Genomic DNA, 23,136 nt, shown 5'->3' with positions numbered 1-23,136 from the left:
GCCACACGTCTTCCTGTTTGTCCTCCATAGGTGATCTGAGGCAGAGAATCTCTGCTATACCAGCTGGAAGATTTGTTTTGTGGTCCCCCAAAACAGGGAAGACTGTCCGTATCCATTGCTCCAAACCTTATCGGAGCAGGTCTTTATACTGGGGTCTCTCAGAATTCTGTTGCGCAATCTGATAATGAAGGGGAAAGAGTTCACTGTGTATATTACCAGGTGTCCTTGGTGGCTGGAGGACAGAGGCCATATAGACAGGTACCACAGACTGCTCCTGAGAATCAGCGTGTGTGGGAAACTGCAGTGGTTAACAATAGAAGTAATCGGTGGTGGTCTAATGTGGATTCTTTTCTCCTCAAATCTCAGGAAACCTACCTTATTAAATCTGTCCTCATCTGGCTTTGATTATTTACAGGGCTCATCAATGTCCCTCTCAAGGTCCAACAGTCGTGAACACTTGGGAAGTGGAAGTGAATCTGATAACTGGAGGGACCGAAATGGAATAGGACCCCCGAGTCCTTGTGAATTTGCAGCTTCTGTTGGCAGCCCCAAACGTAAACAAAACAAATCAAGTGAGCTTTGACTTTTCATCATACTTTTAGTTGTAATTAGCCTGGAATTTGTCTATTTGATTTAGGGTCATGCTCAAATATAAACTGGACCCCCTGCCTTCAAGTATTTGTCATAATCATACGCCACCTCCTCTGTGAAGCCTTCCCTATTTTTCCAGGTGAAGTAGATGGCATAGTTCTCTGCTTCAGAACTTCCTGTCTGTGCTTTCCCTTAGTGCTTGTCATACTTACGCTTTCATACTTGTGGAGCATTTGAGCATCACAAGCTAGGAAACACATTTATTCACTCAGCAAGCACTTATTAAGTGCCTGTGTGTCAAGCATCCTGTTAGGCTGCGCCTTGTTATTTCTTCCCAAATGTCTAAGAGTTCTGACACTTACTAGGCACTCAGTAAACATTTGCTGAATGAATGTATGGATGAGTCACGCTCACACAAACATCCAGATGATGAGGAAAAGACAGGGATGTAACGGAGTTGAGCCGAATGTGATCACATTAGCATCTTGGAAAGTAGAAGTTAAGTCAGCCCAGTGGATAGCTACTAAAGGTGAGAGCAAGATCTGATTTGTTAAACTGGCAAGATACAGCCGAATTGGCATAAATAGAAAAAAAGAGTTTAAAGTACAGAGGCTCTTGCTTTGAACAAATGTGGTTGAGACTCAGAATGAGTCCAGTGGTTTTGTCTGTAACAGCACCCACACTTCTGGGCTGTATAAATAAAATAGGTAAGCAGACAAGAATTGACAATAGTAATCACAAGATAGGCCTTTAATGGCCTTTTTTGAAGGTTTTTGATGAATTTGGAATTGTGAAACACACAGCGTGGAGTATTTGAAAAATACTTGAAGAAAGGCAGTCTGAATGAGTGTGGTAGACATGGTCTACCATCAGTTGTTACCGTCGGTCAGGTCGGCCATGTTGCCCAGAGTTTCAGATTTGACAAGGCCAGTCATGGCGGCAGCCAAGTCGAAATAAGAAAACATACTCCAAGTATACTGACAGTAGTAGCCAGAGACTCGTACGGGCAGAGCACCCCACCACTACAGGAGCGTGGAGCTGAGAGGCGGGCTGGTGCTGGAGCTCGTTCTAGGGCTGGAAATGATTTCTGCTCTGTAGCTCAATATAAATTCGTTTTGTGCCTCTCTCTTTCTGTCTCTATCTCCTTTCCTTTCGCTTAACAGTGGATAATTAAAATCGACTGTACAACTTAACTGCATTGAAGTTCAGGATTAGGGTGAAGATAGGGAACTCATTAATAAAAAGGAATGACTAAGGAAACACAGTTGTTTGCCTTTTGTTAGATGTTTTAAAAGCAGAGGGAGTTTAAAACACAATATAGAAACTACAAGTAGTTAAGATAAAAAGAAATATAAAGGAAATTATGTGCCATAATATCACTAAGAATATTTTATTTTAAAACATGTTTTTCTTCCATTTTACTAACGTATTTGCTTAACCCAACAATATGTAAAATACTATCATTTAAACATGTAATCAATATAAAGACATTTTTATGAGATATTTTACATTCTTCTTTGTACTAAGTCTTCAAATCTGGTATGAGCAGATTTTATAATCTTACAGAACATTTTAATTCCCACCGCCTACATTTTAGGCACTCAGTGCCACATGTGTCCAGTGGTTACTGTATTCAGCAGCATGGTTTTAGATAATCTCTCTTGACACCCTTTTCAAAGTCACCAATGTCCAGGTTTTCTTCAGACATCCCGGTTTACACCAGTTGTTCCAGTGTGATTCTCAGTAACTCCCTGTTTTATTCTCAACGGAAGTAAATGTATTGTTTGGACAGTAAATTATATGGTCATGGCCGGTGACCTGTCATGGGACCTGCCAGTGACCTCCATGTTGTCAGCTCCGGTGGTTACTCCCTTGTGCACTTCACACTCTGCTTTGTGTCAACCTCTAACCAGCGCCTCACTGGGTTGATGACTTTGGGTCCTTACCTTTAAGTGTTGGGGGTTCCTCAGGACTTGATCCTGGGTCCTTTTCTCTACACTTTCTCCCCACGAGGGATAAAACATCTATTTTTTTAATATGTATTTTTTATAAAGTTTTAAGTAGGCTCCATCCCCATTGTCTCACGACTCCAGGATCAAGAGTCACATGCTCCACCAACTGAGCCAGCCAGGTGCCCCTAAAACATCTATTTTTAAGAGAAAGAGAAACTTGATCAGGAAACTCTTTCTGCTTGAGATATAGAAAGTATATATACTCTCAAGTGGGAGATGAAAATGGCCAGAGAACGTGATTAGTGGCACACAATACAGTGCAGAACAGGATTCTTAGATTTGGAGAATGCATTGGCCAAAGGAGATTCGATGTATCCACCCTCGTCAGTCTGGGAACCCTTCCTCAAGCTGCAGCTTCCCACGTGGATTAGAGCCAGTTGTTGGTCAGGGAGGTAGGGATGGCTACACCACTCTGCTAGGCTCTCCGAAACATCTCTGGAAGAGTGTTTGAGTATTTGGTCAAGTACTTGGCATGGCTCGCTAGTCCACCACCCAGCAATGCATGTTATTGGGTCTGAGAACCACAGACAATCTGGAGAAATCTTTGCCCACGAAATCAGCCGCAGAGTCAAGGCAAGTTCAGAGTTGCTGTCTTAGAATTTTCCTCAAGAGACAGATTTGCTTCTGTCATAAGTTAAATCCAGAAACTTCAGCACCATTCTTACACTTCATATTTGCTCTTAATTTTAAAAGTGCTCTGTTTTGTGAACTAACTGTCCAATTATATTTTTGTAAGGAATGAGATTTACATGTTGCAATATCCTACAATTCCTTTGCAGGAAAGCACAAATGTGCATACAGAGGCCCATCCTGCTTTTCCAAAAGGAGCCTGGACTTACAGTAACTTTCCATACCTTTACTCTATCCCAGGGATCTTTCTTCCAGTTTCTCATTTAATTCACATCAACTCAATTATAAAGAGCAAATGTTCCAGAATGCTCAGGGAGAATATGATTAATGATTATTAACTACAGAGGCACTGTTGCTGAGTTGCTGCCTCCCAAGTGTAGCTTTTTAATGACAAGAGCCTCCCTGAAAGCAGTAACCAGCATTTCATTAATGAAAAGCCAGTGTTTCAGTGAAGAATTGCTGTATTTCTGCAGCTACTGCTCTGTTCCGCCCAACAATGAGATAAAAAATATTTGAGGGATTAAAATTTTTAATTAAACCATGTTGTCTCTGGGCATTGACACTTGAAGCCTGTCTCTCTCTTGCCTTCCAGCGGAGCACTATCTCAGCAGTAGCAATTACATGGACTGCATTTCTTCGCTGACAGGAAGCAATGGCTGTAACTTGAACAGCTCTTTCAAAGGCTCTGACCTCCCTGAGCTCTTTAGCAAACTGGGCCTGGGCAAATACACAGACGTCTTCCAGCAACAAGAGGTCAGTCACCATTTGTTTATTTTCCCGGGCATCTTCGTTTTGGTTGTATGTATGATGGCGTCTAGAATGAAATCACTCACTGACCTATGGCTGTGCTTTCCCTGAAAGTGAAACTGAAGTCTCATAACTTGTGTTTACTGCTGAGAGAAATGTCATCTCATTTCTTATTTATTTCGTGCAACTAGTAGCAGAAATATAGAAAATTGTGTTTCCAAAACCACACCTTCACCAATTTCAGCTAAAAGACCTAAGCAGTGTCTTGATTCCTAGGAACTTCTGATTGACAGCTCCCTGAGCAGCAGAGTCTGTATTTAAGATAATTTCAGTCTTTAATCTTTGTTATCTTAATTTGTGGCACTTAAAAAACAGCATCTGAAATGAACATCTATGGTTGTTTTTGACCCCATCTTTGTCATGTTACTGAATCTGTTCCCACAGAATAGAATGTGCTTTTTATATATATTAATTTATTCATTAATTTACTGTTTGGCTTTTGCCTGAACTAAGACAGAAATGCGATGTCTTCTAAAACATCACTACGATGCATTTTGGTCAAACCGATCAGCCCTGGCTATTATGCACTGACTTAAAGAGAAGAGACCCCAAACATGATTCTTTCTCTAAATGCTGTCATGTCAGGGCACAGCTAGCCCAGAGCAACAGAAAGTTAGAATATTTCAATAAATGTACTTTTCAAATCCAGACGTTAAGTTTCACGCTAGTTTGGCTTAGTTCATGCTAGAGAACATCTGATTAAATCAGTAATTCCCAAGCACGTATTTATCAAAAAGAATCGAAGATTCTTATTATGCAGTTTATATCATAAATTTAATGTATTTTCCATGGTTCAATAACTAGTTAAGTTTATTGGTGAACTTTTTTGTTTTTTAACACCAAAAAAACGTTGTCATGTGTGTTTTGGATTTCAGGGTATTGATTTCATTTTCTTTTCCCTGAATCTAAATTAGTGTTCATGTAACTGAGGATTTTCTAAGTTGAATAACACTTTCGTCATCAGTGCATTAAAAAATTGCATTTATTTAGTTTTGCTGGTTAGACAAGGGTAGCTGATGGAGAAGTTCAAGGGCAGAAGTATTTTAACTTGTCCAGACAAAGAAGGTTTTGAAGTAAAAGATTCGTTGTTATTCAATGATATTCTGGATTTGTTATCTATATGTATTTACTATTTAAAGAAGCATAGAAATAAATTTATCAAAGGCACTTCTTATTACTCCAAGAAGGAAGAAAACATGATAATATACCGAATATTTATTAACTAGAGCAGGGGTCAGCAAACTGTAGCCTGCAAACCTGCCTGATTTTGTGAATAAAGTTTTATTGAAACATAGCCACACTCATTCATTTACATATTGTCTGTGGTTGCTTTCAAGCTAAAATAGCAGAGTTGAATAGTTGCAACAGAGATAATTTGGCCCACTAAGCCTAAAATATTTACTCTTTGGCCTTTAAAAAGAGAGGATTCCTAAAATGGAGAATCTCTATCTAATAGAATTTCTAAAAACATATCTTTAGACACGATAAATTAAAAAGCTTTCTAAGATCTGGATATACCTTCAAAATGAAAACAAAATCTCAAATTAATTTCTGTGTAATTTGAATGAAAAGTATAAATTTGGTTCTGTTTCTTTCATGTAGGCTATTTTCTAATACTCAGATATCACTTTACAAGAATTCCACATGAAGTGACCATGTGGGATTTTGTAAGCAAGTTGAATATTTAGCCGCTTTCACAGATGATATGTCTGAATACATAATTACGAACCAGAGCTGCCAGTTATTTCACCCCTTTGGTGAGGCCATTGCTTTATGTATCCAATCATATTTAATGCCCACTGGAGCCCTGCAAGGTACAGTACTGTCAACCCTAAATGCCCACAACTAGTAATGGCAGGGGCAGAATAGAAAGCCAGCTCTGTCTGGCTTCAGAGCCCATTACCTTTCTGTTCCTCCACACTGTCTTCAAAGGAAGGGTGGGATTCCTGAGCTACTTCCCTCCACGCTTTTTTGCTGATGCCAGAGAGGGTCATTATATTGTTCCTGGAAATGCCTCTTCTAGGCCACTGTTGGAGATAATTTGCCAGGCTGAGCCAAGTGAACCATGTGTCTGACGTAGTCTAGGAATTCTTCCCTCATTCTTATGAAGAACGCAGTGGAGGATACCAGTTATGGTATTATTCAGTTTCTTTTTATAGAGCTACAATTAACCAATTCAGAATCCAAAGCTAAGAAATATTTTCTCTCTTCTGGACAGGTATGTATTCTTCCTTTTATCAGTTCCCGAAAACTGTGAAATACGTGATTCCCTTTTTGCTCTGGCTGCCGGAATGCTAAGACCTGAATATTTAATCTCAGTTGCAGTAAATAACTGGCTTAGCCTAAGTCTTACGCTAGAATCGTCACTCTCATTTCACCACCTTTATGACTTAGCCCTTGTCCCCTCAGTTTGTGACATGACCATTCCTTTTTGGAAGTAAGAAGAGCATAATTAATAAATGGAATATGTGTAATAATGAGTTGAACTTTTAGTGAGCAAGAAAATAAGTACTTAATGTATTGGTTATAGATTACTTTTTCACCCACAGATCGATCTTCAGACATTCCTCACTCTCACAGATCAGGATCTGAAAGAGCTGGGAATTACGACTTTTGGTGCCAGGAGGAAAATGCTGCTTGCAATCTCAGGTGAATATAAATGCTCATACGCATATTTTAAAATCTGAATAACGTCTGCCAGTGGCCCCAGCCAGTGGGGCTGGTTCTGTCCATCAACCACTTGCTTACTATGCTGGCACCTTGTGGTTGTGGTTCTAGAGTGTTTTCCCACTAACAGTGTGACAAATGCTGAGAACATCCCTACTACTCCTTCCATCAAGGCGTTGCCTGAAAACCTGCCTTGACAATGTCATTCTTTAAAACAGATGTCTTCAGAAAGATCTAACCAAAATTGCCCTTTGCAGAACATAAGAATGGGGGAGAAGTTGAATTCTCCTTTTTGTGGTTGTGTTAAGCAATAATCATTGGGCTAGCGAATAATTATTCTGGATTGGCTGCCATGTTTCAACTGCATGTATCCTTGTATGCCAACTGAGATAACTGCACCAGAGAAGAAGAGAATGATCCTTGGTATAGCTGGAATCTGGCAGTATTGTCTTGCTTTTAAATTTTTCCCAAACTCTTAATAGAATTTGTGAGTCACAGGAGGGTGTAGTATCCTGAATGTAGTTACAGAGTAAAGGAAAATAATGTTGTCTGTCTCCCAGACCACCATTTTTGTGCATCTGTTACATATTCTATGTATTAGAAAATGCTCTTATGTGTATTTTCTGAGTACCTGCCATTTAAGGGGAATTAAGCTGGATGGCGAGTCAGGAATCTGCAAATACTTAACCATGTACCTCAGAAAGGTGTATAGAGAAATATGAGGAAGATATCCGGGGCAAAAAAATGAGGCTACTTTTTGAAGAAGCTCTGATGAAGTTACATGTGTGCCAGTTTCTCAAAAAGACAGAGTCACCAAGGGCAGAAGCCAAGTGTCAGGTGTGGTGGGAGATTTTTGCAGGCTATGCCTCTATGAGGCCAGCAGTGGCGTCCAACCAGTGCAAGTCCTTTCCAAACAGCATTCGCTAATCAGATCAGCAAATAAAATGAAAACCTCGATGATTTTCCATTTTATTTTAGCCCAAGATTGCATCCCCCCCAACTCCGTCAGGAAATCTGTAGATAGACCTAATACCCGAAGCACCTATAAGCAGAGCAGCTTTGACATAAGGGTGGAAATTCAGCCGTTGAGCAAGTTGTTAGGCTCCTCTGTGGAAAGAGTTCTGCAGGCATCGGTTTGAGAAGGCTTCCCCCGTCCTGTGTACCCGTGGTTGCATTAATGAAACTCCACAGGGCAGATGCTTTTTCTTGTTCGTTCATAAGATCAGCTTGGTATAGTAGAAAGAGCACTGTATTCACATAAGGGGAGCTGCGCTTTGCGTCTGCCAAGCCGTTAGTCCTTGGGTGAGTTTCCAAACCTCATTTGGTTTTGGTCTCCAAACCATGAAGGTGGGTTGGAAGAGATGATTGTGTAAGGTTACCTTCCATTTCTAAGGTCTGTCCTTCCATGCGCTGTGTCCTCAGGTGTAGTGAAAAAAACTGCAGTTTTAACAGTGTATATAATTAGCAGTATACTCTTTTGTTCTTTCTTTTTTTTACTACCTGTGGCAATAGGATAATTTTCAATTTGTTTACTCTGAAGCCCCCCCCAAAGTGCTATTTCTAGATCCAAATTAACTTTATGTATGTTCACATTCTTTTATTAATTTAAAAAAGAAATTAATATAGTACTTGAAATTTGATTAACTCACATAATCACTGAGCCTGTGGTGTTAAGATGTTTATGTTCTAGAATTTGATAATTATTCACTAGAGAATCATGGAATGTCAGGGACTGCGTAATAAAAATTAAGTTCTTTCTTTGTGCACCCAAACTTTGTAAAGCTTCCAGCAACAAGCAGAGATCTCTAACTCATTGGTACCTTTATTCTGGAACACATTTGTGATGTATTCCAGATGGGTTTTGGGGAGTAGAGTGGAAACCAGGAGGGGTTTTGAATCTTCTTTAAAATTTTTTTTTCTCCAGTCATCCTCGATGTGGTTCTGTTGAGGCTCCATACTACTTCTGTAGACTCCCTCTCTCAGTGGGGTTCAGAGGTCTTCTTGCTTTTAAAGGAAATTAGAGGCTTTGAATAGATGCCTTATGAATGTTCTGCACAGTGGGAAGTATTTGATTATTTTAAGGATGATTTTGCCTTACTTTGTTGAGTGTATGTGTTTGAACCTGGTAAATTGTTTTCTCTACAAGTAATAAGTTTTCACTGAGAAACCCTTTGTCAAAAAAGCTTCTTTTTCCAATTCAACTCATCTGATAACAAAGACATCCATTTCTGGTCTCAGAACATTCCATTTCCAGGGATAGATGCAGGATAGCTGGGCAGCTTTTACTCACGTTTGTCTTGTGGTTACATAGTTTGGTTAGATAGAGTTTGCTCAAAATTCCTTTCTAAAATTTTATAGATTTTTAATTTGTTGTGATCAGAGTCGTTCTTTCAGTGTAAGGATTTATTCTGTTTTTAATCTTGGGCCAGAAGACATTTCTTTTAATGTCCTAGAAGGAGAGGAGATTTATCTCTAGTAGAGATGGATCAGAGGGGGAAAAAAAGGTCTTTTTTTTTTCCAAACCTGTGATTTTTTTTGAAAATTCTTTGATTTCTCTCAGAATATTTCAGTGAGTGGTTAACTAAATGTACAGGAACAAGGTAAAAGGAACTTTAGCATCCTGTTGACTGGCTTCCCACCACAGCCTCAGGTAGATCTAACATTTCCCGACCTATTCTTTTAGTTTGTGACTCTGTTCAGACCCGCAACAAGATCCTGAGAGCTGCCAGGATTGTGTGAACCTTGGAATTTCAAAGAAAAAGGTTGGTATTTTCCCGAACTATCTTTTAGGTTTACTTGAAAAAAAATCAAGAGGGAGTTTGCTTTTTACTGTAAAAAACAAGAACAAAAATTAAAGTCTCTTCAGTAGGACTTGATCTTTGATAATCTCTAGAAGATTTATCTCTGTTTCACATTTGGAAATACATACCTTAGAAATTATCTCTTTAGGGAATGGACAAATTCCTTCATGGTCATTTTATTCTCTCAAAAATCTAGTTGATATGACTTTTCAGAATAAAGTTTTCAACATCTTTTTAAAAAATGTGTCTTCAGTGGCCCAGTTTCTTCACGTGCTCAATTGTACATGTTATGTGCTCTAGGGGAGACAGGTTTTTCACCTGCTCATTCCTTTTCCTTCTCTATAGTATGGGAATGTTCTCCTGATTCATGGGTTATTTTCTCATGAGAAAATGTAGGCCAAAGACAGTCTCCTAACTAGACGGTGATAAAACTTTCCCAGGCCGTGTACTTAAGGGGATTCATTTATTCTTAACTCTCCTACAGTTGCCTTTAAATATATTAAATTCTGCCTTGATATCTGAATCTCTGTGTTTTTTAAACAAGATACATGTGTTCAACTTTTAGTAGGAATGTCATTGTTACAGTGTTTCTGCAGGAATTTGAAGGTAGCCATCTATAAGCATGTCTGCATATATCTTGCTTATACAGATACCTTCCTTCTCCAGAGTTTTAAAGCTATGTTTTTCTGTTTAAAAAAATAAATTCGGTATTGTAAAATCTGAAGTACAGCTCTATTATCTGGCATATCTGAAACTACCGATTTTTCAAATTAGTATTCCTGATGCTTCAGTTGGTCTTCTCTACTCGATGGATGGACCACTGGAGCTCAGGGCCCAGGATATGGACCTTTGTATAGGCAGATAGAGTTTCAGCCTGTCACTTAAAAGCTGTGTGGACTTTGTCTATTCTTAAAACTCAATTTTCTTATCTAAAATGGAGAATAGTGGGTGCCTGGGTGGCTCAGGTCATGATCCCAGAGTTCTGGGATTGAGTCCCACATCAGGCTCCCTGCTCAGCAGGGCTTCTCTGCCCCTCCCCTGGCTCGTGCTCTCTCTCAAATAAATAAAATCTTTAAAAAATATATATATAAAAATAAATGGAGAATAGTAAGATCATTTACTCTTTAAGGAGGACTTAAATAGGACAAAACAAGTTGTAAAGTGCTTATCTTATAATAAGCACTACTAAATCTCTGTTATTTTGTTCTCCCGTAAGACCTGTGAACAAAGGGGAGATGTCTCCACTCTTGCATCACCCCTGTGGGGCAGACATTTACATTTTGGAAGGCAGTGGGGTGAACTGGGGAGATAAGTGCACATCTGGCCATATGGCTGTCCTTAGCCACCTGTGACCACCGCACTGCAACTTGCGTCTGTTGTTCTGAGCCCCAGCATTAGTGTAGCCATAGCTTGCAGGGCAACTTCAGAACTGGAAAGGGGATTGTACCTGTGTGATGTTGAAAAAGTTCTGAGCACTGCGCAAATGCATGTGCTGGATCATTGGCTCCACTCCCAAAAAACAAAGGAAAGGGACAGAGGGAAAGAGAAGAAGGAAGGGAAAGGAAAGACAAGACAATTGAATCACATCAACTATATAATCCCATTATTTGATACTTGGGTTTGCTGGCACTGGAACCCTAATTTCCAGAGTATGACACTTCTCTTTACTGGTATGAGTTCATTAGCACGAATTACATCATTTGGTTTGAGGATTTGTAAATATATGTGGTGGGGGGAGGGGGTTGCGTAGTGATAAACAAGGTGGGCTGCTTCAATTAATTTTCTACCTTTCTTGTCAATAATTTCTAGTTGGTGAAAGGCAAAGGAAACTGTGTTTTTCTCAGTACTCTGGTTTCTTTAAAATTAAAATAAAGCGTCTTAGTTTTTCCCTGAGAACTTGAATTCATCTTTAGTTGTTTTCAGTTATAATAATTTCCTAAACTGTTGCTATTTTTACGAAGTTGATTTTTTTATTCAAAGGAAACTGATACAGCTCTTCATATAACTCTTTCTGACTCAAGGAGCAGAGGCATCATGAGTCAGTGGAGCCATCGGGCTGTGGCTTAACACTTCATCGTGCTCCTCCATTATTCTCATGTTTCTGTGTGGGGTCGTCATGTCTGACTTCAATAACTTAATGACTGCTGTGTTTGACATGCATGAGTTCAGTAGCTGTAATAATTTTCTGTCATTGGTAATACATCCTCATATGCCTTTCACCAGCTTTGATGGCCTCCCTCCCTTTGCCTCTGCAATGACATTTGGGGTAGTTCAAACTGTTTAATTTGCTTATCAGGAGTATAGAGGGTTCTGAGAATGACCTATCTCCCAAATAGTCTACAAACTGCAATAAAAACGATTTGCTGTCCTTGGTTCTCTCACTAGCAACATGCTCCATTTATATCAGACTTTTTAGCATTTCAGAAATGTCTTGACTGGCAACTAAAACTTTTCCTTTTGCTACCAGATTTGACTTTCCCTCCAAACCCTGTGTCACCATTTTCTGAGCTGTCCTTCCATGTCCTGTAGGTAATAGAACTTCTCCACTGAGCTCCTAACCATTCTCTCTCTCTCTCTCTCTCTCTCTAGAACTAAATAAAAATCGAAGAAAGCTTTTTGAACCACCAAGTGCACGCACCTCTTTCCTGGAAGGCGGAGCAAGTGGGAGGCTACCCCGTCAGTATCACTCAGACATTGCTAGTGCCAGTGGCCGCTGGTAGCAATACCCTCCAGGCACGCACCTGCCGGCTCTGTCAAGTTGGACATGGGAGATCTGTGAACAGCCTTCACTGCACACCGTCCTCCGTAATCTGGGTGTCTGGTATCAGGACCAAAGCATCTTATTCACACCTGAACTTTTGTGCCAAAAAGGAAGAAAAGAGAGAAGATGATCTTATGTCATCATACAGAATGCCACATTTGGATGACTTTTTTTTTTTTTAACAGCAGTCGGACAGAACTTGCAATTTGAGGGTAGGGCTTGATTTCCTGTTTTTATTTACCTAAATAACGTATGCACTGATTTTTTACTTAAAATGAAGGATTAATTGACATCTGGGATGCCAGAAAACTTAGAGGTTCTTTTGTTTGCTTGTTTTGTTTAGGGATTTGGGGATTTTTTAAAAAATAATCAAAATGGAATTTTCTGGTACTGCTTTAAAATAATTATTGAGGTCTTTCAGCACTTTACGCTTTCTGATTTCTTGTCCTGTGGAAATTATCTCTCTTTCTGTCGATTTTCATGTCACCTGATGTATTGGTACAAATCAGATTTAGTCATACTCTTCTGACTATCAAATTTTTATTTGAAATGATACTGGATTATTTTGTGCAGAATATTCTGACTTTGGGAAATGTAAATGACTCCCTTTGGTTCTGGACCAGTTCTGTTCATTTATGTCAACATCCTAGAAATAATTAGCAATGAACCTATTTCACATAACAGGTGCAAAGAAAGACCAGATGGACTTTGCAATATTAACCCTTTGCAGTCATTATATTTAGCTGCTGCCTGTATTGCTAAAATGATTTTAATGGTTGTCTGAAGGCAAAGGGCTAATCTTTAGTATACTGCCACTAAAGGACACTTATTTATATCAAACTTTTATTTTTAGATATTATAAGCATACAGTACATAACTGATTAAATTGATATCTACTAGAGATTTATGGTAGAGAATGGACGGCATTCAATAACTGGAGCCCTAGATTGTCACTTTATTTAAAAAAAGACAAATAGTCATCTGACAAGACAGCGCTGTTGCCATTAAGAGGAGAAATAGATTACTATCCTTATCATGTACACTCTAGCTGTGCTCCGTATAGGTCACAGGACTTTCAAAAACCATATTTGTCTGCTTGAAGTAGACATGTTTGTTGAGAACAGAAAGGTTTTATTTAAGTTTCCAGGGTGACAGTTTATAAAAACAGCCAAGTTTCAAAGGAAGACCAAAAAAACAAAAAAAACAAAAACCTGTTTTCTAAGTGGCTAGACTCATTGATACTATCTTATACTGTGAAAGTCCAAGAAATCAGGCAACATTGTTTCCTAGGTCTTTTCGGACGTCTTATTATAGATTTATGAAGGGTTTTCAATCCATGAAGAAAATCACTAAGTGCCTCTCTTTCTTCAAGGCAATATTATTTCCAAGTGTATTAATTTGTTGGAAAACTTTCCCATAGGAAATGTTGTGAATTACCTGTACTGTAATGACTTATTTATGTTCAGGATTCAAGACTTTCTACATGGACATAAACCACTGTCACACATTCTCAGCAGAAGGCATTACATCAGCATACATAACAATTGGGGATTTTCATACAAATGTGAGATTAGAAAGATTCTCCATGACTAAGTCTTACCATTAAAAGAGTGGAAGAGAAATTTTGCACACACAAAAAATTTCACTTTAAAAAATAATATTGGTAACCTGGAAGGCATAGATAATGGGCCTGTCGTAAAATGATATCGTTACGACAGCACAAAGGGGATGCCTATTCCTAAACTAAATCTTGCATGCTTAGGTGTGAGAACTAAATTGCTCCTTTTGCAATTACAACAGAATCATCCTGTGCACATGTCACATGTACACATATTGTCACATGGAGCTCCCTGCCTTATGTGGCTGTATGAACACGTCATGCTACACATTCAGCACAGGGTAAGGACTGGGTTGTTTCCTGTTCCACTCTGTGCTGTAATTTCTTTAATAAGACCTTCCCAAATTAGGAAAAAACAACAATCACTTAGACTCTTTCCCCAGCTCTCTACCATGCAGTTGCAACAGGAGGAAGAAGGAATGAATTTGCAGTATTAAGTTGATACAGGTTTTATGAACAGTGCTTTGATACTATGCCAAAGAGAAAACTGTCCAATTAAACTAAATAGGGTGGCTAAAAATAAAAACACTGGAAATTACTTTTCTCACTTTCTCTTGATGCAATGAAGGGAATATGACACTACAGTATATGGTGTTGTCAGTGTTATATGATGCACAAAATATTTGGATTATTTGAATAAATGTTAGTTTTTAATCAATCTGTGCCTTAATAGTGACCGGTTATCTGTAAATAGAGAACAGATACAGATTGTATTTTTGTGGGGTTTTTTGGTCCTTTTAGTGATTTTTTAAAAAGAGAGATGGAATTAAGCATTGAAAATGGGAATTTTTTCTAATCAATTGTTATATGAAAAATAAATTTATATAACCCCTTTGTATTGCCCTTGCTAGATGAAATGTCTTTTAAAAAAAAATCTTTATACATAAACCTATGCCTTTGTTTTCTAAGAAAACTTTTATTTTTTTTGCCATTTTCAGCAGAATTAGATGTCTCTGCAGAATTGAGCATGCATTCTCTCTCCTGTTGTTTTGCATTGGCCATCCTCATTTTCATCCAGAAGCTAAGGCACTTTCTTTTAGCCAGTGAGTTCAGGACCAGTAATCAATCATTGTTTCTGTGGCCACCCACAGGTATATACCAAGAGTACGATTACACGTTTTATTCTTGTTCTTTCTTCCTTTTATAAAGAATCAAGTGTATGACCACTTTGACAATCTCATCCATCAGCAGAGGAGCTCTTTACTAAAGTTATGCTGGGCTTCTTGACCCAGGTTCCTGTTTCAGAGCCTGACCATCATGCTAGCACGCCGAACACCTGCTGTGCCTTGTGCTGAGATTCTGTTTGAACTCATTTTCATATGGAATTAGTATCCTATTACTAATCCTGAGATTTGTTAAATCTCAAGGAAACCTGAAACTTCCACTTATTATGCTTCCAGAAATACCTCCACTTGAATTACCAATGCCAGTGGTTCTTTAAAAATGTTTCTAGCACAAGAGTTCTTCAGATAACTGAAATATTACCTATAAACCCAATGTTAAGTTATGCATTCGCTCATTTTTCTGTAAATACATAGGGCTTTTAGTTAGTACCAGGCCCTGTTCTAGGAACATCAGTGAATGGAACATAAACCCTTGCCCTCACTAAACTTCCATTAGAAATGGAAAACAGTGGAGCTGGTGAGGGACTGGAGGATGGACTGTCCCCACCCTTCAGCATAGGCCTCCATGTGTTTATAGCACTGGAATTCCTGTGCTGTCTAGAAACCCCCATTTTTGACAAAACTGTTGGAAGTTCCCATCTCATAGAAATGGGCCTATGCTCTCAAATGCAGTATTTCTTTCATGTACCTTTTGTTTTCTAGGTTTCATAGGTTTAATCAGATTCTCAAAAGGAATGTGGCCAAAAGGGTTATGACCCACATTTTTATAGTTACACTATATGACCCATAACTTCTTAGATATGACTCCAAGTGACTTTGCAATATTTAGAACTCAGGTTTACCTTGCGAGAACATGAGTTTATTACCACTGCGGACACTCTGAGAATGTAGTATAGAGAGTGATGCTAGATGGTGACATAAGTTGTTCCTGACTTTGCTCCCCCCGCCCCCAAGAACAAGTAACAACTATTCATGGACAGGGCACCACTAAGAAAGTCCTAGAACATGGGGGTGAGGCTGAAGTGCTCCTCATGCCACAAAGACCAAGACAGACTGATTGGAAGAATATCAGAAGTGGCTACACAGTGATGGCATTGCCCCTCCCCCAGCCCAGTGCAGTACCATGCCAAAAGGTCTCCCCTAAGTCTAAAGTTCCTCCACTGGAAAAAGAGGACCCAGGGGTGACATCCAGCCCCCTAAGGGTAGTGGCTTGCTCTGTAGGAGCACCTATTCGGATCTTGCTCCATGGGGATAATGGGAATCTGATTATGATGGAGAAGGGGATGGGCTTCCAGCAACCAACACTCAAATCTTAGCAGACCACATTTCTACCTGCAGGCCCAAGCAAGAGTTGACTTTGTAAATCTACAGAACCAAGTAGGTGATGCAATCTGACCAGGTGTATTCACACCATGGTAGGGTACAAACCTACCAGATTTGCATTTTCAAACAGAGTTTTGGCAACCCAGGAGTCAGTCTTCCTGCACCCAGCCAGGAGAGCTGTGTCATCCCCCCCCACCCCACATCCTCTGTGGAACATAGTCCCCAGCCCCATATGACAGGCAGGGCTGACAGAACACCTGGAAGTTCCTGTGTAACATGCAAGCTGAGGTGAAAGGGAAGAACTGATTGCCCCCAAAGAAGAGTAGCCCTGTTTGGCCAGGAAACTTGAGGAATGGGTTGGCTTGCATCAATACCACAAACAGAACCTTAGTGGTATTGGAGCTGTTTCTCCTGCTGTGCCCAGGAAAGGGAAACAAATCCATAGCCCCAATTTTTTTTAAGGTTTTATTTATTTATTTGACAGAGCATAAGTAGGCAGAGAGGCAGAGGGAGAAGGAGAAGCACGCTCCCCACTGAGCAGAGAACCTGGCACAGCGCTTGATCCCAGGACCCTGGGATCATGAGCTGAAAGCAAATGCTTAACTGACTGAACCAGCCAGGCGCCCCAGCCCCAATTATTTTTGAATACAGCCTTCAACCTGCCTGACCAGGGAACCTTATCAGAATTTTTGGAAGTTGTATATGCCCTCCACCAGCCCTACTTACAGTGGCACTTGAACAGAAAGCATAGCCTGTGGTACTCCCCATCTGTAGACCAAAATCGGTGACCTCACTAACCAGGATATTCGTTGTACACTCTTGCCTGATTCAGGTGCCCAAACAACAAGCCATGCAGACTCTGGTCTGCATGCCCTCCCAGGGAAGGGGAGCTCTTTTCATAGCCCCATCTACTGCTGAGTATAGCACCCAGTTCTCACTATTAGGTAGGCCTGATCAGAAACAAAGGCAACTGTGGAGCCCGTCCCACAGTTTCATTTGGGCAGGGAATGAAGTCAGCAGTCCTAGTCAGCTGTTTTCAGCCAGTGTCACACCACCCCAGCACTGATAGAGCTCAGTTACCTTGCCCCCAGATAGACCCTCATGGGAGGCCCCATTGTCCAAGAATGTTACCCCAGCAGATATGTCCAGAAACCCAAATTTAGCTGACTGGTAAAGTACTGTCTCTGCAAAGTGAACCTGTGAAGTCTGAAAGAGGAGACAACTTATATACCAATGCAAGGATCACAAAAATCAGGTAAATATGACACCACCAAATGAAACTGAAAGCTGAAACTAATAACTGAAGGAAATGGAAACATAGGGAAATGGAAATCAATGAACTGTTAGGCAAAGAATTCAGAATAATCCTCTTAAAGGAGTTTAATGAACTAGAATAACGCAGTTAAGCAAAATTAGGAAAATAATACACAAAATAAGATGTTCAACAAAGAAATAGTAACTATAAAAAAACAAATCTTAGAGCTGAAAAGTACAATAACTAAAGAATTCAATAAAGAGATTGAAAGGAAGACTCAACAGAAGAAAACAAAACAAAACAAAAAAAAAACAAAAACAAAAAAAAGGGAGACTCGACTATATAGAAGAAATAATCAGAGACCCGGAAGATAGGACATTTGAAATTATCAAGTCAGAGCAGCAAAAAGAATAAAAAAGAGTGAAGAAAGCTTACAGGACCTATGGAACATAATAAAAACAATATTAACACAATAACAACAAAAACACATGGGAATTGCAGAAGGTGGAGAAAATGAGAAAGGAACAGAAAGTATATTTAAAGAAATAATAGCTGGAACTTTTCCAAGGAGGAGAGATAATTAGACATCCAGATCCAGGAGGCCCAAAGACTCCGAGTAGGTCAAACTGAGACATTATAATTACGTAGTTAAAAGTCAAAGACAGGGGCGCCTGGGTGGCACAGCGGTTAAGCGTCTGCCTTCGGCTCAGGGCGTGATCCTGGCATTATGGGATTGAGCCCCACATCAGGCTCTTCTGCTATGAGCCTGCTTCTTCCTCTCCCACTCCCCCTGCTTGTGTTCCCTCTCTCGCTGGCTGTCTCTATCTCTGTCGAATAAATAAATAAATAAAATCTTTAAAAAAAAAAAAGTCAAAGACAATTTTAAAAGAAGCAAGAGAAAAAGGAAAAGTTATATACAGGGAAACCCCATAAGATTATTGGCAGATTTCTTAACAGAAATTTAATAGGCCAGATAAGAATGGGAGGACATATTAAATGTTGGGGGAAGGGGGTGGGGGGGAAGCTGTCAACCAAAAATGCTATACTTGCTAAGCCGTCCTTGAGGAGGGATAAAAACTTTCCTGAACAAGTAAAAGCTGTGGTAATTCATCACCACTAGTCCTGCTAAAGGGAGGTCTTTGAGTAGAAATAAAAGGATGCTAATTAACATCGTAAAAACATAATAAGGCAGTATAAAGTTACAGTGCCAATGATAGGTATACTATCAAAGTTAGATCGTGTACTACAGTAGTCGATTCTGTACTATGGTAATGGTGGTGCATAAGTTACTAAGAACTTTAGTAGTTATAAAACAAAAGTAGTGAAAATCATAACTATAAAAATGAGTTGCACAATATAAAAATATGTAAGTTTTAATATCAATAATGTAAAATGTGAGGAGAGAAGTAAAAGTGTAAAAATAAATAAAAAGTGCTACAGAATTCTATCAAAGTTGTCATTAGTTTAAAAAGGGTGTTAAGATTTTAAGATTTTATTTAAGGGAAAAACCTGTAGTAATTACACAAAAGATCATGGTAAAAAGAGTCAAAGGATACTGATACCACATAACATCAAACACACACACAAAAAGACAGCAGAGTAAGAAAGGAAGAATAATGAAAAAACAAAGAACCAAACAACCAGAAAACAATGAACAAAATGGCAATGAGTGCTTACTTATTAATAATTCATTAAATGTCAATGGATCAGATTTTCCAATCAAAAGACATAGAATGCTGAATGGATAAAAAAAGAAAATCCAAGGATATGCTGCCTGCAAGAGACTTACTTTAACCTTAAATATACATAGAGTCTGAGAGTGAAGGGAAAGGAAGAAATAATTGAAGCAAATGGTAAACAAACAAACAAAAAATCTATATTTATATTAGAAAAAAATAGACTTTAAAAATTCTAAAAAGAAGGGCTCCTGGGTGGCTCAGTTGGTTAAGCTTCTGCCTTTGGCTCAGGTCCTGATCCCACAGTGGGCTCTCTGCTCAACGGGGAGCCTGCTTCTCCCTCTCCCTCTGCCTGCTGCTCCCCTGCTTGTGCTGTAAAATAAATAAATAAATAAATAAATAAATAAATAAATAAATAAATCTTAAAAAAATAAAAATGTGAAAAAGAGACAAAGAGGGTCCTTAAGTAATGATGTGGGGTTCAATCCACATGAAGATATAACTATTGTGAATATTTATGTACCCAAATAAGAGCATCTAAATATATAAAGCAAAAACTAACAGAGCTAAAAAGAGAAATAGCAATACAATAATAGTTGGGGACTTTAATACCCCACTCTCAATAATGGATAGATCAGACAGAGAATCAATAAGGAAACTGTGGATTTGAACAACAGTGTAGACCAAAAGCATCTAACAGATATATCCAGAACATTCTATCCAATGACAGCAGAACATATGTTCTTTTGAAGCGCACATCGAAACTTTTCCTAGAATAGATCATATGTCAAGGTACAAAACAAGTCTTAGCAAATTCAAGAAAATTGAAATCATACTAAGTATCTTCTCTAATTACAATAAAGTCAAAAAGAAGAGAAAAACAAAAATTCATGAATTTGTGGAAATTAAACAACTTCATTTTGAACCAACGAATCAAAGAAGAAATTAAAAGGGAAATAACAATATCTTAAGACAAACAAAAATGGAAACACAACATACAAAATTTACAGTAGGCAGCAAAAGCAGTTCTCAGAGAAATCATAGTAATAAACACCTACATTAAAAAGCAAGAAAGACCCTAAATAAAAAATCTAATTCTATGCTTTAAGGAACTGGAAAGTGAAGAACAAATTGAGCCCATAGTTAGCAGAAGGAAGGAAATATTAAAAGAGGAGAGATAAAAGAAACAGAGAACAGGAATAGAAAAGATTGACTAAGAATTTTTGAAAAGATAGACAAATTCACAAACCTGTATCTGGACTAACCAAGAAAAAAAGAGAGAAGTCCCAAATCAACAAAATGATAAATGAAAAAGGAGATATTACAACTGACACTACAGAAATACAAAGAATTATAAAAGGCTATTATGAACAACTATACCCCAGGAAATTGGACAATCTAGAAAAATTAGAAAAGTTCTTAGAAATATATAAACTACCAAGACTGAATCAGGAAGAAATAGAAAATTAGAATAGACTAATTACAGTAAGGAATAATAAAAAATCTCCCAATGAAGAAAAGCCCAGGACCAACCGGTTCACTGGTGAATTTTACCAAATATTTAAAGAATTAGTGCCAATCCTTATCCTTCTCAAGCTGTTCCAAAATATCAAAGAGGAGGGAACACTCCCAGACTGATTTTACAAGGTCAGCATTACATGATATCAAAGCCAGAAAAGGAAACTCACCAAAAGAAAAATTCAGGCCAACATTCTGATAAATATACATGCAAGATTTTTCAATAAAATACCAGCAAACTCAATTCAGCAGCATAATTAAAGGTTCAGTCACCATGATCAAGTGTGATTTATATCTGGGATTCAAGGATATTTCAAAATATGCAAATCAATCAATATGATACATCGCATTAATTGAATGAAGGAAAAAAACCATATATTCATTTCAATAGATGCAGAAAAAGCATTTGACAAAATTCAACATTGATTCATGATAAAAATTCAACAAATTATGTGTAAAAGGAACGTACTTCTAAATAATAAAGGTCATTTATAGTATCATACTAGCATCCTACTCAATGGTGAAAGGTTGAAAGCTTTTCCTTTAGGATCAAGAACAAGACTAGGGTGCCCACTTGTACCACTCCTATTCAACAAAGTACTAAAAGTCTTTGTCAAAGCAATCAGGCAAGAAAAAAGAAATAAAAAGTACCAGTATTGGAAAGGAAGAAATAAAATTGTCTCTATATGCAGATGAAATGATTTTATATTTAGAAAATTCTAAAGACTTCACCCAAAACTTAGATCTGATCAATAAATTCAGTAAAATTGCAGGATACAAATTTCATATATGAATACCAGTAGTGTTTCTACATACATGCAACAAATTATCAAAAAAAGAAATAAAGAAAAGGATCTTATTTACAATAGTATCAAGAGCAATAAAATACATAGGAATAGACTTAACCAAGGAGGTAAAACTCTCTAGTCTGAAAACTATAGGGCATTGATGAAGTCAAAGACACAAATAAATGGAAAGGTATCCTGTGTTCATGGGTTGGAAGAATTAATATTGTTAAATGTCAATACTACCAAAAGACATCTATAGATTCAATGTAATTCTTATCAAGATTCCAATAACATTATTTACAAAGACAGAAAAAACAATCCAAACATTTAAATGAAATAACAACAAAACAAACAAAAAAACCCAAAAAGCCAAAGCAATTTTGAGAAAACAGAATACAGTAGGAGGGAGGCATCACACTTTCTGATTTCAAGCTATAAAAACTATAGTAATCAAAACAGTATGGTCCTGGGTAAAAACATAATATAGATCAATGGAACAGAACTGAGAGCCTAGAAATAAACCTAAGCATATATAACCAACTAACATTTATAAGGGAACCAAAAATACTCAGTGGATAATAGACATTCTGTTTAATAAACAGTGCTTTAGAAAACTAGCTATTCATAGTAAAAGAATGAAACTAGATCCTTATTTTATACCACTCACAAAAATTAACTGAAAATGGACTACAGACTTAAATGTACGACCTAAGACCATGAAACTCCCAGAAGGAATTATAGGAAAAAAGTTTGTTGGCATGGGTCTTGGCAACGATATTTGGGATATGACACCTTTAAGTGTCAGCACAGCACAACAACAAAACCAAAAATAAACAAATGGGACTACATTGAACTAAAAAGTTTCTGTGTAGCCAAAGCAAAGTAAAAAGAAACCTACAGAATGGGAAAAAAATATTTGCGAACCATATGCCTGATAAGAGGTTAGTATTCAATATATATAAAGAACTCATATGACTCAATAACAAAGACCACCACTACCAAAGAATCCAATTAAAATAGGACAAAAGATCGAATAGATACCTTTTCCAAAAAAGATATATAAATGGCCAAAGGGTATACAAGATGCTCAACATCTCCAGTCATTAGGAAAATGCAAATCAAAGCCACAATGAGATGTTACCTCAGGTCTGTTAAAATGTCCATCTTCAAAAAGACAAAAGATGACTTCCATAAGATGTCAGTATAGGGAGATTCTGAACTCAACTCTTCCCACAGACACACCAAATCTATGGCTCATTTCCTTCTGAAAGAGAACTGAAAATTAAAAGAACTATTTCTCTATAACAAAGGATAAAAAGACCACACTGAAATAGATAAGAGAGGCAGAGACGCAATGTCACCAAAAACCCCGCCCCTGGTTTGGCGACACAAAATAGGAACAGATATCACCAGTCTGGTGCTTCTCCCAGAGGAACAAGAGGTTGGCATCCCACATCAGGCATCCCAACTCCTGGGATCTATACCAAAGAAACAAGACCCCAAAACATCTGGCTTAGAAAACCAATGGGGATGTTGTATAAGGGACCCAAAGTGCTATAGAAAAC

The 23,136-nt window shown here is 38.2% G+C and overlaps 1 protein-coding gene across 5 annotated transcripts in view; it reads left to right on the top strand.

Moving 5' to 3' along the window:
* Positions 1–12,451, top strand: part of BICC1 (BicC family RNA binding protein 1) — a 268,196-nt gene extending 255,745 nt beyond the window's left edge. For 4 of the 5 annotated variants that reach the window (XM_045783141.2, XM_045783139.2, XM_045783138.2 and 1 more), the window contains 4 exons: positions 416–572; positions 3,826–3,986; positions 6,590–6,689; positions 12,098–12,451. In XM_045783141.2, the coding sequence (XP_045639097.2) occupies positions 416–572; positions 3,826–3,986; positions 6,590–6,689; positions 12,098–12,228 (549 nt within the window). In that variant the 3' untranslated portion in view covers positions 12,229–12,451. Of the gene's footprint in view, positions 1–415; positions 573–3,825; positions 3,987–6,589; positions 6,690–9,390; positions 9,470–12,097 lie in introns of those variants that run through there. The other variant, XM_045783140.2, reaches the window with a different exon arrangement.
* Positions 12,452–23,136: the final 10,685 nt, after the last annotated feature.

This window comes from Ursus americanus, chromosome 6 (assembly GCF_024610735.1).
Source record: "Ursus americanus isolate L20-20 chromosome 6, mUrsAme1.1.p, whole genome shotgun sequence".
NCBI classification, from domain to species: Eukaryota; Metazoa; Chordata; class Mammalia; order Carnivora; family Ursidae; genus Ursus; species Ursus americanus.
The sequence above is the reverse complement of the archived record's forward strand: the minus strand, read 5'-3'. Positions and strand labels throughout refer to the sequence as shown.